At 39.2% G+C, this 22454-nt stretch overlaps 1 protein-coding gene across 1 annotated transcript; it reads right to left on the bottom strand.

Moving 5' to 3' along the window:
- Positions 1 to 365: 365 nt before the first annotated feature.
- On the bottom strand, positions 366 to 22238 carry LOC119744276 (pyruvate dehydrogenase (acetyl-transferring) kinase isozyme 2, mitochondrial-like). The gene is made up of 12 exons (XM_038220148.1): positions 21785 to 22238; positions 16506 to 16647; positions 14861 to 14929; positions 13981 to 14044; positions 13032 to 13152; positions 7858 to 7944; positions 6759 to 6836; positions 6546 to 6622; positions 5116 to 5217; positions 3910 to 4023; positions 2301 to 2414; positions 366 to 1632 (listed from the first exon to the last, which is right to left on the bottom strand). Exons 1-12 carry the CDS (start codon positions 21897 to 21899, stop codon positions 1498 to 1500), a joined length of 1218 nt encoding a protein of 405 aa, XP_038076076.1. The 5' UTR covers positions 21900 to 22238; the 3' UTR covers positions 366 to 1497.
- Between the last annotated feature and the right edge of the window lie 216 nt (positions 22239 to 22454).

The raw sequence follows: 22454 nt of genomic DNA, 5'->3' as shown, positions 1-22454 counted from the left end.
TTTGAAATTGAGATCCTAGAATGTTGTTGTTCTCGGAATATACAGCTGAAGCTTAGCTGAAACTTCATCAGGTTAGTTGTTCAGTATCCTTCATTAGATTTTGAACACTTTTGTTGCTTCAAACGAACAAAATCCACAAATTACAAATGATGGACTGTATCTTTAATCTGTACAGATATTGTCATGTTAAAGGTAATATACAACATTTGCAATGACAAATTATGAAATACCTCATTCGACTGTAATAATCTCAAGCAACCTGTAAAATCACGGCACCTAGTGTTCTGCCATTTTTCAAGGAAAGTGGAATTTTCGTGTCAAGTTCGAACGATGGTCAGCTGACAGTCGTTGGAAAAAAAAACGTGTTTTTTTTCAAGTACTGCCCCCAATTTACCAAATTAAGTAGTTAGTCCACATTTTGTGAACGGGTGCCAGCCAGCGAGTCTGGTTCCCAGACCTGACAATTCCCCAATTTCTATAAATTGCTCTGCTTCATCTGAAGCATTGTTTTTCTCTTGGATGTTCCAGCATCTATGAACACAAAACTTTAAACAGGTCAGCATGCAGTGTAACAAGATGTGCTATAAAGTACTAATTAACCCCCAAATCCATCCGTTTCTGAAAATTACAGCCAAGGCAAATGTTGTATATTACCTTTAAATAACAATCCCACTTGTATTAAGACAGAGGTAACTGGCTAGGCTCTTGTCTCATTTGAGACAATTTCTTTGGCAAGTCTAGGGAGTGCACAAACAGTCTAGTAAAGGTCGTCACAATTGTAACATCAGACATAGCCCAATGGTGTTATGGAATATTCCACTAATTCCTGAGCTTTGAGACCCCCCAAAAAAGAAAATCACATGAGGTAAATACAGTTCACACACGTGTACATTGTTTGTAAGAGCGAAATGAACGCTTACAAGCAATTACTGATTGTACGTTTCGGTTTAAGTGGGAATCAGCCCCATTTACACATTGGTTTTCAACACAAACAGCCGTACGAAGGCTACCTGAAGTTCTTAGCTTTCCAAAGGTTTGTGCACAAGCATGGATGCGCCCATCAAGCTTGCACCGTGTACGGCGAGTTAGTCTCTAGTAATTTAATATAGCTCTATGGTGCTTATGCAGAACCTTTCAAGCTTAACGAGCGCAATGAAACTGGGGCCTGGTTGGATCAAACCTCAAGCAACAGATAGAGACCATAGTGTGAATGAATTTTAAAAACTGGAGCCAAATGTCAAATGTACAATCAGAAAAGCGCGCTGTGCTTCCTTGAATTTTAGATTTCACCGTGAAGGACCAAATAAGGAGAGACAGCGACGAAAACAAGACAAGACACCCTCCACTTGCACGAACACTTCTCAGTATGACATGAATACTACAACTGAAATAGAAGTCCCTGAATCAAATCCTGTTGTCGTACTTGGTTTGTTTAGGTGTTTGTTTTTTTTGGGTGGAGGGGGGAGGGAGATGAGGACTGGGGAGGGGGCTGAGGCTCTAGTGACGTGTGCTGAACGGTCGTATACAACCTGCAGGGGAGCTCCAGTCACTGACTGGTGTGTTGGCCTGGTAGATGCGTGTCGTCGCGCGGTTGTAGATCGGTAACAGTTCGTTGGCCTCACTTGACAGAACCTGATACACACAGAGTGAGACACATATTGTTAAGATGTGGTGACCACCAGGGACAGATCCGGAGAAGGGTAAGCTCAAGTAGCGTTGTCGAGTCCATCACAAGTCCTTACAAGTCCATCAGAAGTCAATCGCAAGTCACCAAGTCCCCAGCTATTCAAATGTATTGTGACAAGGGCATTGCTTTGGCACGTAATGGTGAATGGAGCAGACCGAATTTGGCTCTCAATCATGAATATGTATGAGGCACAGTAATAAATAAAAAACCGGGGGATTTTTGGCCAACATCGAATTATGAATAAACATATGGGTATTTCTGTAAATTTAGGGTCCACTTTTTGGCCTGTCCGTTCTACATCTGACATCAATGATTTTATAATTCAGATGCACTCTTTAATGCACTTGTCATCCAAGAGTGATTATGAATAGCAAACTACCTACCCAAGAAACACAAAATAACTTGAAGTTATTCTTGATAATACTTGTATGGCAAATTACAAAGTACCAAGGTAACAGGGACAGGGAAAAAAATGTCACACTTTGGACCCTAAATTAATAGAATGACCCATATGCCCATGGGAAAGTGTACCTACTGGTAGGTAGTTTACAATGGCCGCTACAGTTTGCAAAGCTAAAATGTCATGCACATGTAACTGTGCATCTTGCTTTACCTTGAGGTAGACAACGGCGTCAGTGCCATACCCGTCCATAGACGTCACGGTCAAGTCCCCATGGAAGTATTTGGCGTAGAGTCTGGAGATGGGAAGACCATAACCGTAGCCGGCCTAAGAAAACAAAACAAAACATAGTGATTTATTTCCTGGGGCCATTTTCATGCAGCTGCTAGGCCAAACGAATTTGCTAAGGACAGGTAATATTTGCTAAGCCAAAGCAAGTTACTTGCTGCAACAACAGTTCGTTCTTTGCCAACTGATTTGCATATTGCAGCCGCATGAGGTCGCTGTTCGCGCCTCGTACAGTGCATATCGCGCGACTAATGTTTATGTTTTTAGCATCTAGATACCATCACGGACACCTAATGAACACCTAGACCGAGGCCAGTTCCGTTGCAGCCCAAGCAAATCGCAGGTCGACCTGAGGCCGGCTTAAAGTGCAAGACTTATTCTCAAATTTCCACAACCTTACCAGATACTTTCAAATGTTGGCTTATTCAGATCAGGAATTTAGTGGAGTTCGCAAGACTCAATATTAACTTGATTGTCGGACAAATCCACTAATTATCATGTGAGCAATCGAGCTGTTTTTCTTTCACATTTTTTTCACAACCCCTTAAAATTACTCACACTAACAAACTTTTTAACTCAACTTCAGAGAGCGTCTACCCCATAGAGCTGTATTAAATTACTAGAATACTAACTCCTCATTCCTTTGCACAGAATACTTTCCAACGCCTCCTGGGCACAGACATTTTGATTAGTACTTGGTACTTGTTTGGTTCTTCTCCTAAGGACTTCCACAAGGGAGTATAACTAGGAGGCCAGAAACACCGGGGCAAACCCCTTCTCTTAGCAATAGTGTTACTGGGTTCTTTTACGTGCGTTAGGCCTTATACAACACACGGGACCTCCGGTTTAACGTCCCATCCGAAAGACGAAGCAATAATGGTTAAGTGCCTTGCTCAAAGGCACAAGTGTCCGGGCCCAGGCTCGAACCCACGCCACTGTTGCCTCTGAAACACCAGAGCATGAGCCCGGTGCTCTTAACCGCTAGGCCATGACACTCCAGTGTATCCGTGGTGTAGAACATAAAAAATCAAATGGAATGCAAGTTCACCTGTGAGTTCTAAATGCAAAGCGAGAGTACATGTACAACAGAAGTGACTGCATAGGGACGGTTTTATATTGAAGTACATGTACGTATGAAACCAATAGTTTGTAGCGGGTAGGTGCAAGTGTGTTGAAATGAGCGAGGTGAAATAGTCATTTACTGATTGCTGTGCGTTTCAGTTTTTGAGGTACAGTTGTATCAGCTTCATTTACCATTTTACTGCAAACATATGAATATGCCCAGTAAACTATGTCGCATAAGGCAGTTGGCTCTCTATAGGTTTGATCTAAGCTCTGTGGTGAACCCATAATCATTGCCATTCTCTTCACTGAACCGTTCTGATTCTATGATCCATCCCTTCAGTGACATTGTGGACATGTGAGACCCGTCCCTGCAACGACTGTTGGGGATTGAAGGTGACAGGGGGGGGGGGGGGGGGGGGGGGGTGTTTTGGACCTACATGTAGGATTGGGGGAGTCTGTGTTTCCTTACCAGTGGGGGGATGGTAGTAGTGCCTGGCTTTGGGGGAAGGGGCGCAGTGGAGTACATGTAGTTGAAGAGCTTCTCAATCTGGGTCTTGGGAATGCCGCCGCCTTGATCACTCAGCTGTTGGTTAAACAAAGGGGGGGGGGAGGGAGGTAGACAATGTTAATCAAACATCTACCGAGAACGCTGAGAAAATAGGTTTAAAAACCCATTAGCGCTTGTACTACATTGTATTACATTGTATTGCATGAATGTGTCGCCACACGTCCAGGAATAGCCATGCCGGCCTTGACTAAAGGCTATTCTGATAGGGGAGGGGAAACCAGTCTACCCATGAGAAATAATTGAAATAATCAATTATTCTGGAATAAGTTTTTCATTCAATGTCTCATTCAAAAGATAACCAAAATTGTTTTGCTCAACAAATAACAACTCAAAACAATGGTATTTTGCAGGAGTAGAATTTGAATATAGCATAGACAGTTAACAATTGTTGACTACTGTGATGTGGGATATGCTGTTTATAACACCCGAGGGGCGTACAGCACCCGAGGTGAAACCGAGGGTGCTATGCACCCAGAGGGGGCTAACAAACGACATATCAAACATCACAGCAGTCAACAATTGTTTTGTTATAGCGTGTCATAAAGATAAACGATTGTAATAAAGATAAACGGTTGAAACTTAATACTGAGCGAGAAATAAATGAAATCACTGTGATGTAACCTTTGATACGCGTGCTTTCACGCCGGACACGAGACTGGGCGGTTGCAGTTTTAAGTCGCTAGCGCGCATGCAGGTTCTATACACACGTGAAACACGCGCAATGAATGCGGTGGATGCATTTTTTTATAGATTGGACACACGAGCGTTCTAGAACAAGGAAAGTACAGTATCCAAGCACACGATATGGGCTCCGTGCGCCAACGAAAGAGGGTGCCCTTTTACCTAGTAACGACGTCCCATGGGCGGGACATTTCACTGGTTGATGCGCACCGTTCCTTGTGTGTGACGCACGTACACCAGGGGATTCAGTTGTACTATGTACACGCAGTGCTAGTGGTGGCCGCGCGTAGTGGCAAAATTGCAGTCAGGCAAGATGGCATCAGTCGGTCACCCCCAACTGTACTTTCTTTGCCGGTGAGGGGGTACTTGTGAACGGAGCGGATAACAATACATTTTAAAGCACCAGACCTGTCATTGTGTCCATACCTTTATTGTGACATCCTCCTTCCCCTTTGTCACCAACACTTTTATTTTTGGGTAGTCGATGACGCTGTTACCATGATGCTCCATTACTGCACGCATGGCATTCTGAGAAAGCAGAAACATCAATGCATCGGTTATTTTTTTTCAAACAATAACTGATTTCACAACAACAAAAAAGGAATTCATGTCAATCATTATCATTTTTACTATCCTGATGTAAGTTAAGTTCAGGGTGATAACAGAACAATATCAATACACATGTACATGTAACTTCACAAAAAATACTTTTGTAAAATCCAACATACATGTATGTCTGACCATATGATGTACATGTACAAGGTCCATAAGATGGAATTTTGTGTTGGGGTGATGTAAATCAAATTAGGTTTTGCCCTTCACCGACGTATAAACACTGTATACTCAGTGTGTTACCTCCCGAGTGAAAGTTAGAAAAAATCACTCGGGTGAGACTCGAACCCACGACCTCCTGCTTTCGTTGAAGGGCAAAACCTAATATTGATTTAGATGTACGACATGTTTAAAAATATTCCATTGAAATTATTTTCAAATTAACCAAAAGGTAAGCCACCAATATAAGGCTCAATAGCTGAGTTGGTAGAGCACTGTAATGGCAATCTGCAGGTTGTACATCAGATTTGAGTCCAGCCAACTGATTCCGTTAGCTGGGTTGTCGAGTGGTAAGACGTCTGCACTAGAAAGCAGGAGGTCGTGGGTTCGAGTCCCACCCGAGTGATTTTTTCCAACTTTCACTCGGGAGGTAACACACCGAGTATACAGTGTTTATACGTTGGTAAAGGGCAAAACCTAATTTGATGTACCAGGCATGCAACTGGAAAGTCACAAAAAAGAGGAAATTAAAATCTTTCCAAGACTTTGTACAGTGTTTTTCTTTTTTCAGTGACACCCATGGGAGGTCAAGAAAGAGGAAATCAGCTGATCCGAGGAAAACTTGCATGCCTGATGTACAAAGTCGTTAACTTGGTGGTACATGTACCTGAATAGTTTGGTCTGTAATTGTTTTCTGCTCATTAGATGTCACATATTAACGATGTATCACATTCAGTTTTCCAACAACATTAAAGCGTCTGACATTAAAGTTAAAATTTACGGAATTGTCCTTTTTAGGGAAACCGAAGTAAGAAAATGTAATGCCAACAATTTAATTGCGAGTTTGACAGAAATTACCATTTTACAGGGAAAAGATCATCAAGTCATTTTAAAGACTAAATGACTGAAATAAAAACAATGCATGCGTCAGCTTCTGCCCTACTGTGCTGCAATTTCCATTTTCATTTTTGAATTTAAATTTGTGTTTCCATATGCTAAATTGGACCAATTAATAATAACAAACGGAAATAAACGGGAAATTGCCTTCCAGCTGGGTAAATATCAAGTTATGCAAATAAACCTACCTTGAATAGTTCAAACAACATGTGGTACAGATGGGATGGTACATACACCATGTTGATGCCGTCAGTTTTATCCCGAGCTGAAATAAAGCAAACAAACAGTCACTCTCAATTTTGTATCTTCAACTCATGGAATTGATGATAAAAGTTCCCTTTTCGATAGTGTTTAGCAAAGGTAGAAGCATGATGCTGAAAGGCTACAGTATTCATTCTTACCATTGATCCATTCAATTTCAACATCTGGTGAGCCAAGGTAGTACTGGTCACATAGGTATTTGGCTCCGTCGTAGGCATCTACATGGGAATGATAGAGAAGAAAAATTCTTTAATATGAATCCATAAATACCAAGACAGTTTCATTCCTACTGGTCGAGAGCCTGCCACATGGCTGGTTTTAAACGGTTGATAAAGAGCGGCTGGCTGGTCTCAAACCCTTTTCCAGTGTCACATGAATTTGGACTCCTATGAAATCCAGTGCCTTTTACCATTTTATTGGTTGAACGCTCACAATCCTCACATAGGCATGTGCAATACTACCGGTACCAGTGAGTCAGTATTTCATAGTCCCAAATTCATAATACACCAGCACAGCTTCGTGATGCGCCACATTGCCCCCTCGTGCGATGAGTGCGCCAATCTCCATATAAGGAGTTGTTTACGACTTTTCGCGAGAACAAAATCGTTGGAAATATATAACTTTTAACCCGTTTTGACTTTTGGACCAAAAAGTTTAGATTTTTGATGAAAAAAAGGTATTTATGAATTGGAATTAACATGTGCTTGGGCGGTATTAAACACTCCTTATGGAATAAAGAAACTTTCCTCGCCTACATACTGAAACAATCTTTTCTTGTTTTAGGCAACCTAAAAGTTTTCAGCAACCTGAAATTTTGACATTCTAAATTACTGCCAGACCCGAACCAAACCAATGTTCAGAGAAAAATTGCTGAACCGAATCCCAACCGAATCCATACTAAACTTTAAGGATTCACTTTCAGCACTAGTGCTGAAAATGAGTTGTCGATTCGGACTGTTGAACCTTATCGTCTTTTCTGACTAACGAACCTTGGATTATGTAACCTCTTTCAATTTTCAGACTAAATGAAGCCTTCAGACTATTGACTTTTTGGACTAATGAATGCTTCGGACTATTGAACCTTCAGACTATGCCTTCGGAACATCAAGTGGTAACCATACCACGTACATGTAGCCAGGGATCATGTCAGCCCATAGTCACAATGCTAGCGGCATTAGCAATGTTGCAAACCTAGGATAATAACGTTTTTCATATTTTTTTTTAAACAGTAGGATTTACCTTTGATAACAGACACAACATCGCAGTCAGGGTTGATGCTGCCTATGTGCGTTGGGTGGCTCTTCGGTGCACAACCAAATATCAACGCTGAAAGATGAAAAACACCAAAAAAACATCACTGGTTGTGCTTACACATGCATGGCACATCATTATTTGACTTGATGACCAATTGATCCGGCAATCAACCAAAAGATTTGTAATCTGTTGATTAATCAATGAAAGCAAATGATATCTACCGGTACCAACAACCAATCAGTCAAAACTGAAACAAGATAAAATTGCATGTAAAGTACATGTACTTCTGACAATCTGTAGTACAATGTATACTGTACAGGTATGTATATCTATATAACAAGTTATCTCAACTAACTTAAAACATAAATATTCTGAATAACTTCAGAAGTGAAGGTACTTTTTTAATGCAATAACAATTATGTTTAATATTAGCATTTTTCTTCACTCTTCCTGACATGTTGAGGTTTTCATAATAATTATGCCCTCTTCTCATTCAATGTTTTCGTCATCATTTTATCACATTCTTGTTCTCACTTTTGCGTTTCATCTAAACTTGTGGTACCGGGTAATTGACGAAAAAGAAGTGTTTTACAGTGTATGGTCACAGCTATGAGATTATATTCAACTTCATGTTTTTGGGGTTTTTTTTAATCTCCCAATGTGTGGGCTCTTTCTCACCGAATTGTTTCACCCTAAAAACAAAGGGAAAATAATAAACATACAAAATAATAAAATGTTTCTATTCTTCTTTTTTTCTTACAAAAAAGCACCAAAAAAAAAAAAAAAAAAAAGCCAAAGCTTAGCATCAAAGTCATTAACCTGCTGCGTAGGAAAAATATTTCCATCTTTGCGGGATGTAAATACATGTACATGTTGCATTGTCCTACTGTTTTATGATCAGTATCATCAGTTAGATTTAACACTGGTAAATATAACAATGTACATGTACAAGTACATGTACGTTTTGGATTACACATACGTATACATGTATTATATTCCTGTATTCAAATTTCCAAAATGTTAAGGGCTGTATTCAGCCAAGTGAGTTATGCAACAGGATGTGCCATGCATTACGCAAACATAAATTAAGGAAACTTGTACGTGTATGTCACACTGTATGACTTCCTGCATGATCAAGCATAATTTCCACTCATTGACACATTTTGTGGCACCTGTACTAGATTATTTACCATTTTTGGAAATCCTGTTCTTCCAATTTCAAACACTTTTTTCTTTCCGATATAAAATGTTTGAACATCTGTATAGGAGGGAAGATGTTAAACTAGGGTTAGGGATAGGGGGATAGGGGTATAGGTTGGAATAGGAGTGAGTTTGGGAGTTTAAACAGCGGTCGAAAGGGAGGGCAAGCACACATAAATAGCCAAAGAAAGAGGTACATAACATTAACACACATGGTACAAGCAGAAACAATTTTGAACAACTGAGCATTGTCCATATACCGCCCAAAACTACCCTGCCTGTTACTTTCTGTACTAAAACTTTTGTACGGTAATTATATTATACACGTACATGTCTCAGCACTCCAGGGTTTTAATGTGCAATTATCAATGTACATAATGTAGATGCTAAAAGGGTTAACATGAAATTTGAAGGTTTGCATGGTGGAAAGATACTAAGACAGATACTAAAAATCTTTTCAGAACCACACATACATGTACATGTACTCACAAAACAGATTTATTCACATGGTGCTACCACAAACTTTATCTTGTCTCAGGGTTAACATGGTTAACAAATATGTTGTAAAAATTGCTCAACATTTCAGCACAAGTGCAGTTTCAACAGACATGAGCGATAGGCAGGGCAAACAAGGCAATGTGTAAACGAGCACAGACTTTCAAAAAGTTTGGCTACATCTTGCAGGTCAGGTATTGTAACATGTTAAATACAGCTACCATAATTTAACCTACATGTAAATGTGTATACATGTAGGTCAGGCCCGGCCTGGGGTCACTTCGGAAAAAGTATGGCAGATTTATCACCAGGTCAAGGGCATCAAGGCTGATTTAGGCTGACCCATACATGTTCATGTAGACAGAAGTTCTCTGGGTACTTTAATCTCATGATACAAACAAATTCCAACCACACTGCCAGGGACATCTGACTTCTGACACTTACATGTACATGGGATTTATTGCTATGTACTGTAGTTCTGTTATCTGAAGAGTTCTTGTTTATCAAAAGCCAAATAGTTTGGCAAAGGTTGTGACCTTTTGCATGTGTCTATCTTGCCATCTTCCCCAAGACACACGTACACACATTCCCCTTGAAATATGTTTATCAGGCCTCACAATGCCCAGTTTTCATCAACACAGGAGGTGTTTTTGCTAGGTTTTAAAAAACATAAAAAGGGTTTTTAAAGGTTTTTAAGTGCCAAATGTAGGCATTTATAGGTTTTTAGAGTACAATTTGCAGCATGAGGTAGCAGAAATATAGCAAATTGTGTTTTGTCAGGTGACTTGTGCATGCTGCGTTTCCAATGTCCAAGTCAGACTGCCTATAGATGTCATGCAAACTGCTCAAATCTAAAACACTTACTGGTATGAAAAAAAAAATCTTGGAGAGGTATATTGACAGTGTGGTTATTTTGGCATTATGATAACGAAACTGTGGGGTTGAATCGATTTTTACAATTTTCTTTTAAAATTGTTTAAATATGTCATGGCAGAATAAAAATGGATATTTATAGCTTATACAGAGTGTTGCAAAAAGAAGGAAACCCACTTTTGACATCAATTTCCACCTAGTTATTGAGCATATTTCAACAATTTAGTTTAATAGTATTAAAGTATTGATCTTTAAACATAAGTTACGAAAAAAATGACTGCAAATGCATACTTTGTCACTGAGATATAGTTTAAAAATTTCATGTGCCAAACCTGTTTGTCCACAGACGGCTTTATTCCATCCGCTTGACTGAGCTTCGGAGCTTGATTTGAAGACCAAACACACTACACTAGCATGGCTACACTTACACGCGGTAACAGCGATTTTGGTGACTTGTATTCAAATTAGCATAATAACACTATTCTTGCATATTTTTTTGTAAAGATTTGTTCACCATGTATGGTCGAAGAGCTATACTTCACTACACATGTACATTATATATTAAAAAAACAGTTCAAATAAGTTAAGTAAGTAGTTAAAATTCCTGTCAAAAGTGGGTTTCCTTCTTTTGCACCACCTATAGGATACTTTAAAAAGGCTCCCGAGTTGAAATATAGGTTTTTATAGGTTTTAAAGGTTTCGCTGTGAGTGTGAGGCCTGTGGTATAGAAGTGAGCACTTACTGGTAGTACTGGTTTAGGAGGGGATACTGCAAAGATACAAGTGTGTACAGTGAGCTTTATAGCTTTATGGTGTAAACTGCAACTTTCGCGAGTGTCATAAACGTGAAATATGTTTTGTTTGGTGTAGCCCGATGTTCATTTCGAAAATTCCTTACAAATGACAGTCAAAACTTTTTTTGAAGTTATTCGTAATGTTTGTTATGGGTACCCGATCCCATAATCTGGAACCGGTTCCCGACACCAACTGCCAGGCACTCGGGCACCCGGTTCCGATGCGCAGCCCTTGTATACAAAGCTATGTTTGACATGAAGGGGTTTTTTTTCCACGTTAAAAAAATTCAAGAAAATATAATGTACATGTAAGACAGCTTCATTGAGGTTATAAGATTTGAGGCTTTGCATGGTGGGGTATCGGTATCGTTTCGGTTTGCGGTAACACCATGTGGTAATAACTACTGCTTAGAAGATATTAGTTCTGAAAAGAACTTGTCCTGCTTATTATCAACTTTGCCAAGTAGTTTTTTTGTTCTGATAAGAACAGTCCTGCTGTAAGTTCTAAACGAACTTGTCTTTGGTCTCAACGTTTCGACTAGCCTGCTCTAGTCATCGTCAGGAGACTGTCATTGAGGTTGCATACACATCAAGGAACTGTACCGGTACATGTAAATGCATATCAGTAGTACGACAAATAAAACAGACCTAATTTGTCTGCAGAGTAGTAGTCCAATTGTTATATGGTTTACATATTTTTAGCGTGCATTCAGGATGTCTACCATCCTGATTAATATTTACATTGCAAGTTATGGCCGTGTCTATAAAGACACAAGTGTAATCCTGCTATTCTTTGATCAGGCTGATAGGATATGGGGTTGGTGGATCAACACCATTGTATTTAAAACAGCACAAAACATCTGATCTGATGCACTGATGACCTCTACCTGAAGGTCTGTATACACCCTGGCCTGCATTCATAATCTACAAGTATCGTCAAACTTTAATACAATTGCAGGAAATTCAAACAATGAACTGCATTTGCAATTTAGTCCTGAAATGATGAAATGGCTGTTGTAAATAAGACAGAGATTAAATGTCATTTTGCAATGGACTAGTTTGTTCGAGGGCTGACAAGATTTGTAAAGTTCTACGAAACTTAGAAATATATTTTTAAAACTGTTTTTTTCTTGTCACTGTAATGCAATTTCTTTAATTTTTATTTTTTTATCTTGCTATCTTTATCTTGTAAATTATTTTTTTTTAATATTTTTTTTTTGAGTGTAGTTTTTATCTTGCTGTTATAAATTGTTGACAGGGGTCTGGATATACCGTACACATCGTTTGATGACCGTTTTTTTTTTGTGTAACTTAAATTGTATTCCCATGAAAACCTTCATTAAAAAAGTATGATGTAAAATAAATATTAGTAATTTCAAGCACTGATCTGTGTACATGAGCTCCATGCAAAAGTATTAGATAAGACACACAGTGACATATCCAGGAGGGGGCCCCTTTTTAACAATTTTTATGAACAGTACATTTTTTACTCCCCCCTCCCCCCTCGTATTTCATAATAATTTTGCAATTTCGTTTTTTGATGTTTGCAAATGTTGTATAGGTCTCTCTCAAATGATGTCATTTCCTACAGACTAGCCACGGGCATCAGTTTTTTTAGTGTCAACTTGCATAACGGGCATCGGGTGTGGCATATTTCGAACACATTTCGAGCAACAAGCACGCGTGTTTGGAACATTTTCAACTCTGGGCAATGCGTGCTTGATTGCGTAAAATACGCAGAACAGTTCTCCTACAGAGATAGCTATCTTTGAGAGAGACCTAGTCCCTTTAAACTCACTGTGTTGGTTGATGAGCATTCTTATGCTGATTCGAGACAGGTAGAATCGATCCAAGAAATACTGGATGTTGCTCTCTTCGAAGTTCTCTACCTCATAGCTCTGCCTCATCTCCATCACCCCCTGTTGCCATGGAAACCACACAACATACGTTAACAATGTTACACTCTCGCTACGAAGTATACATTGTATATTCGATGCATCGGGGAAGTTTGAAATAAAATATTACATTTTGTACAAGCTAGAGAAACTGACATCAAACCCAATATTCAACTTATTAACTATGTACAGAATCACTGAATTCTGAACAACTGTTGATCATTTTCAAGGGCACCAAAACTTGGATCTCAACAACCCAAAATGACAACTTTTCAACGGACTGAAATTAAAGATATTGTCCATCATTTGTAATTTGTGCATTTTTTGTCCGTTTGAAGCAACAAAAGTGTTCAAAATCTAATGAAGGATACTGAACAACTAACCTGATGAAGTTTCAGCTAAGCTTCAGCTGTATATTCCGAGAAAAACAGCATTCTAGGATCTCAATTTCAAATCAAAAGTTACTGAATCATGTTTTGAATTGCAGCTGTACGCGACGTCGCGCACTGATCCGGCGAATTATAGCAACCGCTCGCGCGCGTATGCGTCATGCCAATGCTTGCGCGCGCTTCACCGAATAACAAAACGAACTACTAATTTAAATTTTCCTACGGTACGTCTTAAGACGCACCGTTGGAAAGGCCTTCTTTCGTTGATTACTTCAAAATGACAGCTTCCCAGAAAGAATAATTTCACAGGGAGTTTAGTTCCCTTACTATCTTTCAACCAAGTTTGTTTTTCAACAATAATTACGCCAGTTACTTTTCAGATGGCTGCAAATGATGGACTATAGCTTTAATTTGTGCTTGGGGTTTCAATAAAATATTAAACACTGTACAAGGATTGACATACCTGTGCCATTGTCTCCACGACATTTGCATGTCTGTTCCTGATTGTTATCAGCTTATCTGTAAACCTACACACAAAAACACAAAAAGAAATTCACAAGCTTGCTGGCGTAGAACTTCAGGCCTTTTCACACTAGAGCCTCTCAACCCGGGTTTAACTCAACCCTGGGCAAACCCAGTACTGCCCCAGGTTGGGTTTATGATTTTTCCAACCCCACTTTCAACCCCTCATCGTTTTACACTTTGTTTCATGCAAACCGAGCTGATTTCGCTCGGTTACTACTGCTGTTTTGAACCCTGGCCAGACTTCCAAAAACGAGTTGAGAATCTCAACCCTGGTTGAGTTCAACTGGGAGTGAAATCAATCTCAGGCTTGACGTAGGGTTGGCCCAACGTTGAAAATTCAAGTGTGAATTGCCGCACATTTTAACCCATCCGTCAACCCTGCGTCAACCCTGAGATTTGTCTGCTGTGAAAAGGCCTTAATTACTTGTTCATTAACCCTAACTCCCTAGCATAATTTACTAGGAACCATACCCATCCAGGCAAATTCCAACACCCACATGGGAAATCGTGCACACACACTGTTGGACTTAGTTTCTGGAGGTATGCCAACCCCAGTGTAAAAGACCATCAGTTTTAGGGGGACTGTACCCATTCTAACAGATTTCAACAACACCTGCTGTTGGACTTTAATGGGTTGAGTTCGGTCAGGGTTAATCAACAACCTCAAGCTTACTAGCATGCCATGCCTAGTGCAGATCTTAAGGCCCCCCCCCCCCCCCTCAACATGTGGGTTGGCTTTCTTCCTGGGAGGGGGAGCATGGCAGAAATGATGGATCATTTTCAGAAAGCACAAGTTGTTTTGAGAAGAGTGACCTTACATTTTCATTATGGTAGGCTCATCGTCAGTATCAACATAGTCCAGAAGATCCTGTAGCGTTTGTGTGTACCTGAAAAAAAGAGCACAGTCAGACCAAAAAAATATTCTTTAAAGCCATTTGTAACATAAAGGTCATGGCATTTGATTTGTAAGTTGCTCGTTTGCAAGTTTTCCCAACGTTCCAGAAATATTCTGAATCCCACTCAATTCAATTAACACAATTTTCCAAAGCACATTTTTTTCTCCCTTGTTACAATGTAAAGTTACATAATCGTAACATTTTCTCAAAAATAAACGGAAACTTGTGGTTGAGATTGGGGGAAATAAAAAATCCTATATGCTGTCATTTGCCTAAAGGCATCCCTTAAAAATTCTGCAAAATCTCCCGGCAATCACTGTCAATATCTTGAGGCACAGCCAGTGACATCCTGGAGCAGTGCGGAGGATTTTAAGTATAATATGGGCCTACATTTATGCATGGCTGAGCATTAACAACACAAGGTCCGGACCAAGACCTTGACACAGTGCAACACACTTTTGCCATGTAGCCTCAATCCTGCAAAATCCTCCATTTTGCAAAGAGGATTTTGGAGGAATTGGGATGGTTAAGGTTAAGCAGCCATTATACATGTACACACAAAATGGATGAACAGATGCAAGCGAAAATGGTACTTAACCCTAACTGCCTAGCATGATTTACTAGGAACAATACCCATCCTGGCAAATTCCAACACCATATAGGAAACTGCACACACATATTTCTGACTTTGATTCTCGAGGTTTGCCAAACCAATGTAAAAGACTGTCAGTTTAGGGGTACTGTACCCCTACAAAACATGCCGTTGGGGTTTGATGGGTTGAGTTCTGTTAGGGTTAAAAGGAATGTACATCATTTGCTTTTGCTGTAATTTTCAGAAATGGATGGATTTGGGGGCTTGGTAAAACACATGTACCGGTATATAGCAAATATTGTTACACTGACTTTTTTGACGTTTTGGGTTCGTAGATGCTATAAAAACCAAGAAAAACAATCTTTTTCCTGTAGTCTGGTTCCCTAACTCCATTTAAAATGAAACGGAGCAATTTATAGACGTTGGGGAATTTTAAGGTCGGGAACCAGTCTAGCTGGCTTATACCCTTTCACATGTGTGTAATCGATTGCAAACAAATGAAGACTAACTAAATATGGTCAATTGGGGCCAGTATTTGAAATAAGCCAATTTTTTTTTCCCCAACGCTGGTCGGCCGACCATTTTTGGAAATTGATACAAAATACCTCTTTCTTGAAAATGACAGTATACCAGGTGCCATGATTTTACAGGATGCTTTAGACTGTCATTCAATAACAGTCCGGCAAGGTATTTCAAAATAATTTGGTAGTTTTATTTTTTGATATTTGCAAATGTATTTTCCCTTTAAGGTTAGGTACATGTACATGTACATGTACATGTACATGTAGGTGTCAAATATCACCTGTTTTTAAAATAACGTTTAGCTACTGTAGTAAATGTATGCTAGTTGAATAAGAAACTATGTTCAAATTTATATAAGAGCATTCCAAACCTAAAGACAAGCCCTGAAAGTTCTAGGCCAAAGAATGAAAAAAAAAACCACACAAAATGCAAAATATTGAAGACAATCCTCACCATCCCTGGACTGTTTTACAGGAAGGCATCTGTAGAAGCTTTTCGGGCAGAAGGTTGATCTCCTTCATGATGTTGCAGATGCGGACAGGAAGCTCTTGGCGAAGAAAGACAAACGACTTCTGCTCATCAGCTCCCTGTAAACCTACATGTATGGAGGAGAAGAAAAAAAATCTTCATTAGTAAACAATCACTAACAGTAAACACGATCTGCCTGAAAACCTTCCTTCATCGGTTTATCCCCCAAAATGGTAAGGACAATGAAGGAAGCTTAAGTTAAAGAGCCCATCACGATCCCGCCTTTATTAGCATAGAAAGTCAACTGATACATGTATGACTTTAAAAAAAACAACATTTTTTCGAGATACAATTTCAGGGAAAGACGACACTTTCCACAATGATGTCAAATCTTTAAAACTACACACGCTTTTTTCATCAGATTAGGCCCACAAGTTCTGCCTCCGATTACATGGCATTTGAAAATAGGGTAGGAAGGTCACTGCTGTTTTCAGGGCGACATTAGGTTTGTGCGCATGTCCGTGCTTTAGCTCGTATAAAACGCCCTCTTGGGACCGAATTGTATCCAGTCTCATTTTGCGTAAAAACAGCTCACCGGAGGACATCTTTTTCTATTACAGTTTTATATTAAGTTTTTGATATTCCAGATAAAACAATAAATCAACAGAAAAAGGACTATATCAGATAGGGCATGTGAACTTTTCGGCAAGACACTTGATGAGACCTCCGAAAAATTACCTTTGATTGCGACATTTATAAATGTCTCAATCGGAACGAAAATAAGGGTCATGTTTCGTGGGATTTTTCGTCATCTTGGGAAGTTAATGTGTATTTTCTTTTTGGCCTGTTTCTAAATTTTCCCCAATTAACAATTCTCCGCTGAAAAAAAAACTGGCTTTATTTGGAATTTGAAACAGCTCAACACATTCCCTATTTCACGTGAGAATTCAAATTACTTAGGGGGCATAAGCGTTATGAACAGGCATTTACTACCGTAGCATGTACATGTATGTTCCGAAATCCATGACATACATGTACCGGTACACGTACATTTTGTACACATATACCGGTATGCTTGGGTCCTTGTATGCCAATGGAGAAAAAGGATCAGGATCATGAAAACACCAGCGTACACAATATTACATGTACATGTACTGGTAGTTGTAGCCCAAACACATCCATAATCTCCTTATTTGCATATGAATTATTAGCCAGTTGCCTCAGTGGGCGTTGTCTCCATATCCTTGTTTCTGATTGGTTGAGCACGGGGGTGTGTTGTGGCATTGATAGGCAGAGTGACCTCTATTTGACATTGTTTGGTTTGGGAGTCAGGGGAAATGCACACTATTGCACGTACGCCAAGGCTCTATGCACCAAGTATTATGACAACTTGACAAATGTACAATTTTGTGTCTGTGTTATATATGTTTATCAGACTCAGTACATTAACCCAAAGCCATATGTTTTAGTTCTGCTAGGAAATTTTTGGAAGCTTCCTGAATTTGCCACAAACAACAATCACTTTATAGTAGAACATTTGTTGTTTTTTTAAACAAAATTGGGACATAGCCTATACCGGTATGTACCCGATACACTGGTACACGTATGCACCTTTGTACATGTACATTGTACATGTTATGCATATATGCCAAGCAGTCAAAATTAGTAGTTTGCCTGAGGCCTATCAGTTACCTTTAAATGCATTTTGTAATGTAAATTGTGGATTGTCTCATTTATTGAAGTATGAAAAATTCATGGTTTTTTCCCCAGCATTTTGGGGAATTGATATTCAAATTGCTTTCAAAACAGTGCACTTGTATTATAACAAGCAATATGCTGCAACCAATGACAACAAAAACAATTCTTTGAAAATCTTTCGAAAAATCTTCTCGTGTGCATGTGGCTAATGTTTTAATGGTTCCTTATGGTTGATGTCACTCGTCTGGCTCAAATTTATCAAAAACTGACTTTTATAAAAGGTACTGGTACAGACGCTTACATGTTTGGAATTCAAACATCTGTCAAATAACAGAGATAAAGTTTGAAACACTTCAGGCAATATTCCATCTGCAACCTCTCTGAAACATGTTAAAGTTTGCAAAGTATTCACATGTGTGTGTATTCTACTAAAGTGCATCATGTACGTGTAGAAATAACTCTTGTTTGAGGACTATTTTCGTTTTAGGTTTTGACTTTTTGGCCCATTCTTCTCGAATTAACCATTCATCAACCTTATTAAACAGTACAACTTTGTCATATAGTCACAAAATGATAAGTTTCTTAACATGAATACCGGGAGTTTGAGTTTAATTCGTAGAATCTTTTAGAGATTTTAGGGAGGTTTTGTACTGATAATTTTTCACTCAACCAAGCGTTATGCTCCCTATGATGTACATGTACATGTACTCGTACCTATATATTGTAATGAGGCAGCACATTACTCCAGTCAAATTTTCCCTTCTTGAAACTATTCCAATGTTATATAAAAAAATATGTGATGTGATCAAGCTACATGAGTCGTTTGTTGGGAATTTTCAGTTGGAGATACATGTACAGGACAAAATAGGGCCACTTCATCACATCACTTCATCACATCTCTTGGTGTTCCAACTTCCATAATTTTTGAACTAAAGATGGTATCAACATGCGGTTTTCACAGCAGTAATGCTGAGATTGTGCTCTTTTCAAATCTGTAATAAAACAAATTTGACCGGGGTCGACAAATGACTCATTTAGCTCTAATCGCATCACATTCTTCATTTATAAGTCATTGATAACACAAAAATTCATAATATTTGCATATTTGAAACTTTTGAGATCATACATTGTACATGTGTAGGTCACAATATTCACTATCATTGATTGACAGACGGTATTATTTGCGTCATAATCTGCTGATTAAACATGTGCTACAAACGCAGAGAGCTGTTATTAAATGATGCAATCACATCAATGTTCATGGAAGTACTCAAAAGTGCAATGAAAATGGCATTTAACTATTTTTTTTAGTCAAGCAGGAAGTCACAACAGGGAAAAATGAGAATTTTTAAGATTTGTGGACATGAATTAAATGTACTATAGGATTGGACACTAAAAATTGTAATTTCCACAGTTTCCTATACAACTGTTTTATTAAAAATCGTATAAAAATTGGAGGATTCAGGACTGTTGGGGGTAGACACACCCATACAACTTTTTTGTATAGAGCAGTATTGAAATGCAATTCTGTCCAGAATGAACTTTGTCGGCCTGTTTTTGTGGCCACGGTCTAATGGTTTTAAACATGTGTGCCAGATACATACATACGTGTACAAAGTGTTCCTGCATCTGGGGTCCAACAATTGTATGCACCAATAATTTTTGTTTGTTCTGTCCCATGACAACGCACCATTATAATGTCTTTTTTTTTCAAAGCAGGCCTAACTTTAACAAATAGTTCTTATGAAAACGAACGAAGGGAAGAACTTGGTAACTAATTTTTATTTTAAACTTTGGCAAGATTACCATACGCGAAGTTCACTAAATTTCCTCTGTATTGACTAACAAGCCCCCAGATAGCAATTTCAAGTCATCAAAGTCAATTTGAGCAGTGAGAAAATACAAGCATTTTCTTAGAAAACACTTACAATTTTTCAGTCCACTCTCATAGGGTTTGTACACAGAGTGTTGAGTGAATTTTGTATATGGAAATCTTTCCTAAACTTTAACAAAAAGGAAAAGTACTAAATTGTTCCATAAATCCGATAACTTTTTTTGCTTGCTGTTGCTATTTTTGTGGAAGTCAATGCGTTGTGCATGTGTCAGCTGACAACAAAATGGTTCTCTGCCGGAAAGAATTCCGTATACAGACATCACTTATCAACCGCGAAACAATTTTCACCTCACCTTGTGATTTCATTCAAAACAAATCCAGGAGGCTCCGCAAAACTGAAAACATCTTGGGAAAAAGGTGTTTTTAGAGCTCATTTTAAGTGCACACATCATTCGACAGCAGACCTTGCAGGCAGCCATTCTGACAATGATTTAAGGGAAAGAATTCCACACCCGTATGCGTACGCCACTTGACACCATGTGTACAAACCCTATCTATGAGGCTGGTCTGAAAAATTCTAAGTGTTTTCCAACTAAATGCTTCAATACTTTCCCTGCTAAATTTCACTTTTTAGGACATGTTATCCCTCTCTGATGGTTAATGAGTCATTGCAGGGAAAAACTAGTGGCGTACTAGACCCACTAAACTGGGGCACTAGAACTCCTTTTTTGACATTTGGGATGTGGTCTGTCGTACTAGCACAACAGACCACATCCAAAATGTCAAAAAAGGAGTTCTACTTCTAGTGCCCCTGTTAGTGGGTCTAGTGGCGTACGTATGTGGAATTCTTTCCGATTGAAGAGTCTGGAAGTCTGCGGAGCACAATGCAAATGACAACGCACTGGCCAATAACACTGCAATACCTCATCATGAATATTTAATTTCTCACGAATATTAAATTTATTACATTTTCAATAGTCTTACTTCAATTGATACAGGTACAGTACATTAACTAAATCAAATACATGTACATGTAGGCCTAGACCTGTAACACCAAGAAGGAGTGTGTGGTCGAGTGGTACCCCTAGAACTATGGGTCTTATGTGTCACAAGACCAATGCCATAGTTTTAGGAGCAGTTGAGTGGTTAAGGCTGGTGTGTTTAATTATGACAGTTTCTCCCGTTCTGGGTTTGATTCCCATTGATGTCCATGAAGTAAGTACATATGTAACAGATTTATAAAGAGGAATGGAGGAGGGAGAGATGGTGAAAGTTGAGAAGGAAAAGTGGAGGAAATAAACCATAGGCTACTATGCATAGCATCTGCATGATCTGGGATGTAACTTTTTGGCGCTTGAAAATTTACTGAAAAAAGTGATGTCCGTGTACGGAATTCTTTCCTCTCTGACTTCAATTCCCTTTACAATATCTTACAGAGCCATGGATTCGAAAGAAAAATTAAATCTACGTTACTTTAAAAAAGTAGGAATTGATTTAAAACAATAAAATTTGCGAACTAGTCAACAAACTTCTTACTGAAATTTGAATGTAACTATTGCGCTCTACACACATACCAGCTGCAGTGACTAGTGCTGAAGCATTGAATCGTTGTAAGAATTTGAAACATACCGGTAGTCCGGTACTGTATGCTAGTAAAGCCCTAGGTATAGATTAGCCTTGATTGATTGAAACAAGACAGGCATGTATGAATGATGTAGCTAGGCCGACTCACCGAAATCTAAGAACTGCTTCATCGACAATGGTGACGGGGAAAACTTCGAAAAATGGTCCATTCTTGACGGCAGGCTTTTGGCCGACCTTAACAATAGAATCGTCAGCCGAACCATGTTGGTATTTTGCTTCTCAATCAGCTAACGTACGAAGCCAGACGAACAGGACGAGTGCCGGCGCGGCAACGAGTCCGATGGAGTGTTCACGGAGCGTGCACTGGCCGGAGGATTGGCGGGAGAAACGTTGTCAGTTGCCGGTAAACGCTTGCAACGTCAACATCGGTCAACAAGGTACACTAAAATCTGATTGATCAGAAACACGTTGTACTGGTGTTGTTCCTTCCTATTTCTTGACAAGCTTGATGCAATTTATATACAAAAACCACAATAATTAGTTGACAAAAAGGGGACGCGAACTAAACTGTTCTAGAAGCCGTACGTGTATGATCGACCGGCGCCGGCCGGACCGTACCGATATCTTCAATGGAAAATCACTGGCTGTCGTACGTACGTACCTTTGACCTTATGCGCTATGCATATTCATTATACACTCGAACAGACTCGAACTCTCGCGAGCCAGATGCAGCTGGCCAGCAGTAGCTATAGCTGTATAATAAAGATCATAATCATGATAATGAGCCTCCACCACTTATGCACTTCATGCCAGCCTGA

This window comes from Patiria miniata, unplaced genomic scaffold (genome assembly GCF_015706575.1).
Source record: "Patiria miniata isolate m_02_andy unplaced genomic scaffold, ASM1570657v1 HiC_scaffold_12, whole genome shotgun sequence".
Taxonomy (NCBI): domain Eukaryota; kingdom Metazoa; phylum Echinodermata; class Asteroidea; order Valvatida; family Asterinidae; genus Patiria; species Patiria miniata.
Note: the sequence above shows the minus strand (reverse complement) of the source record. Positions and strands in the feature narration are given on the sequence as shown.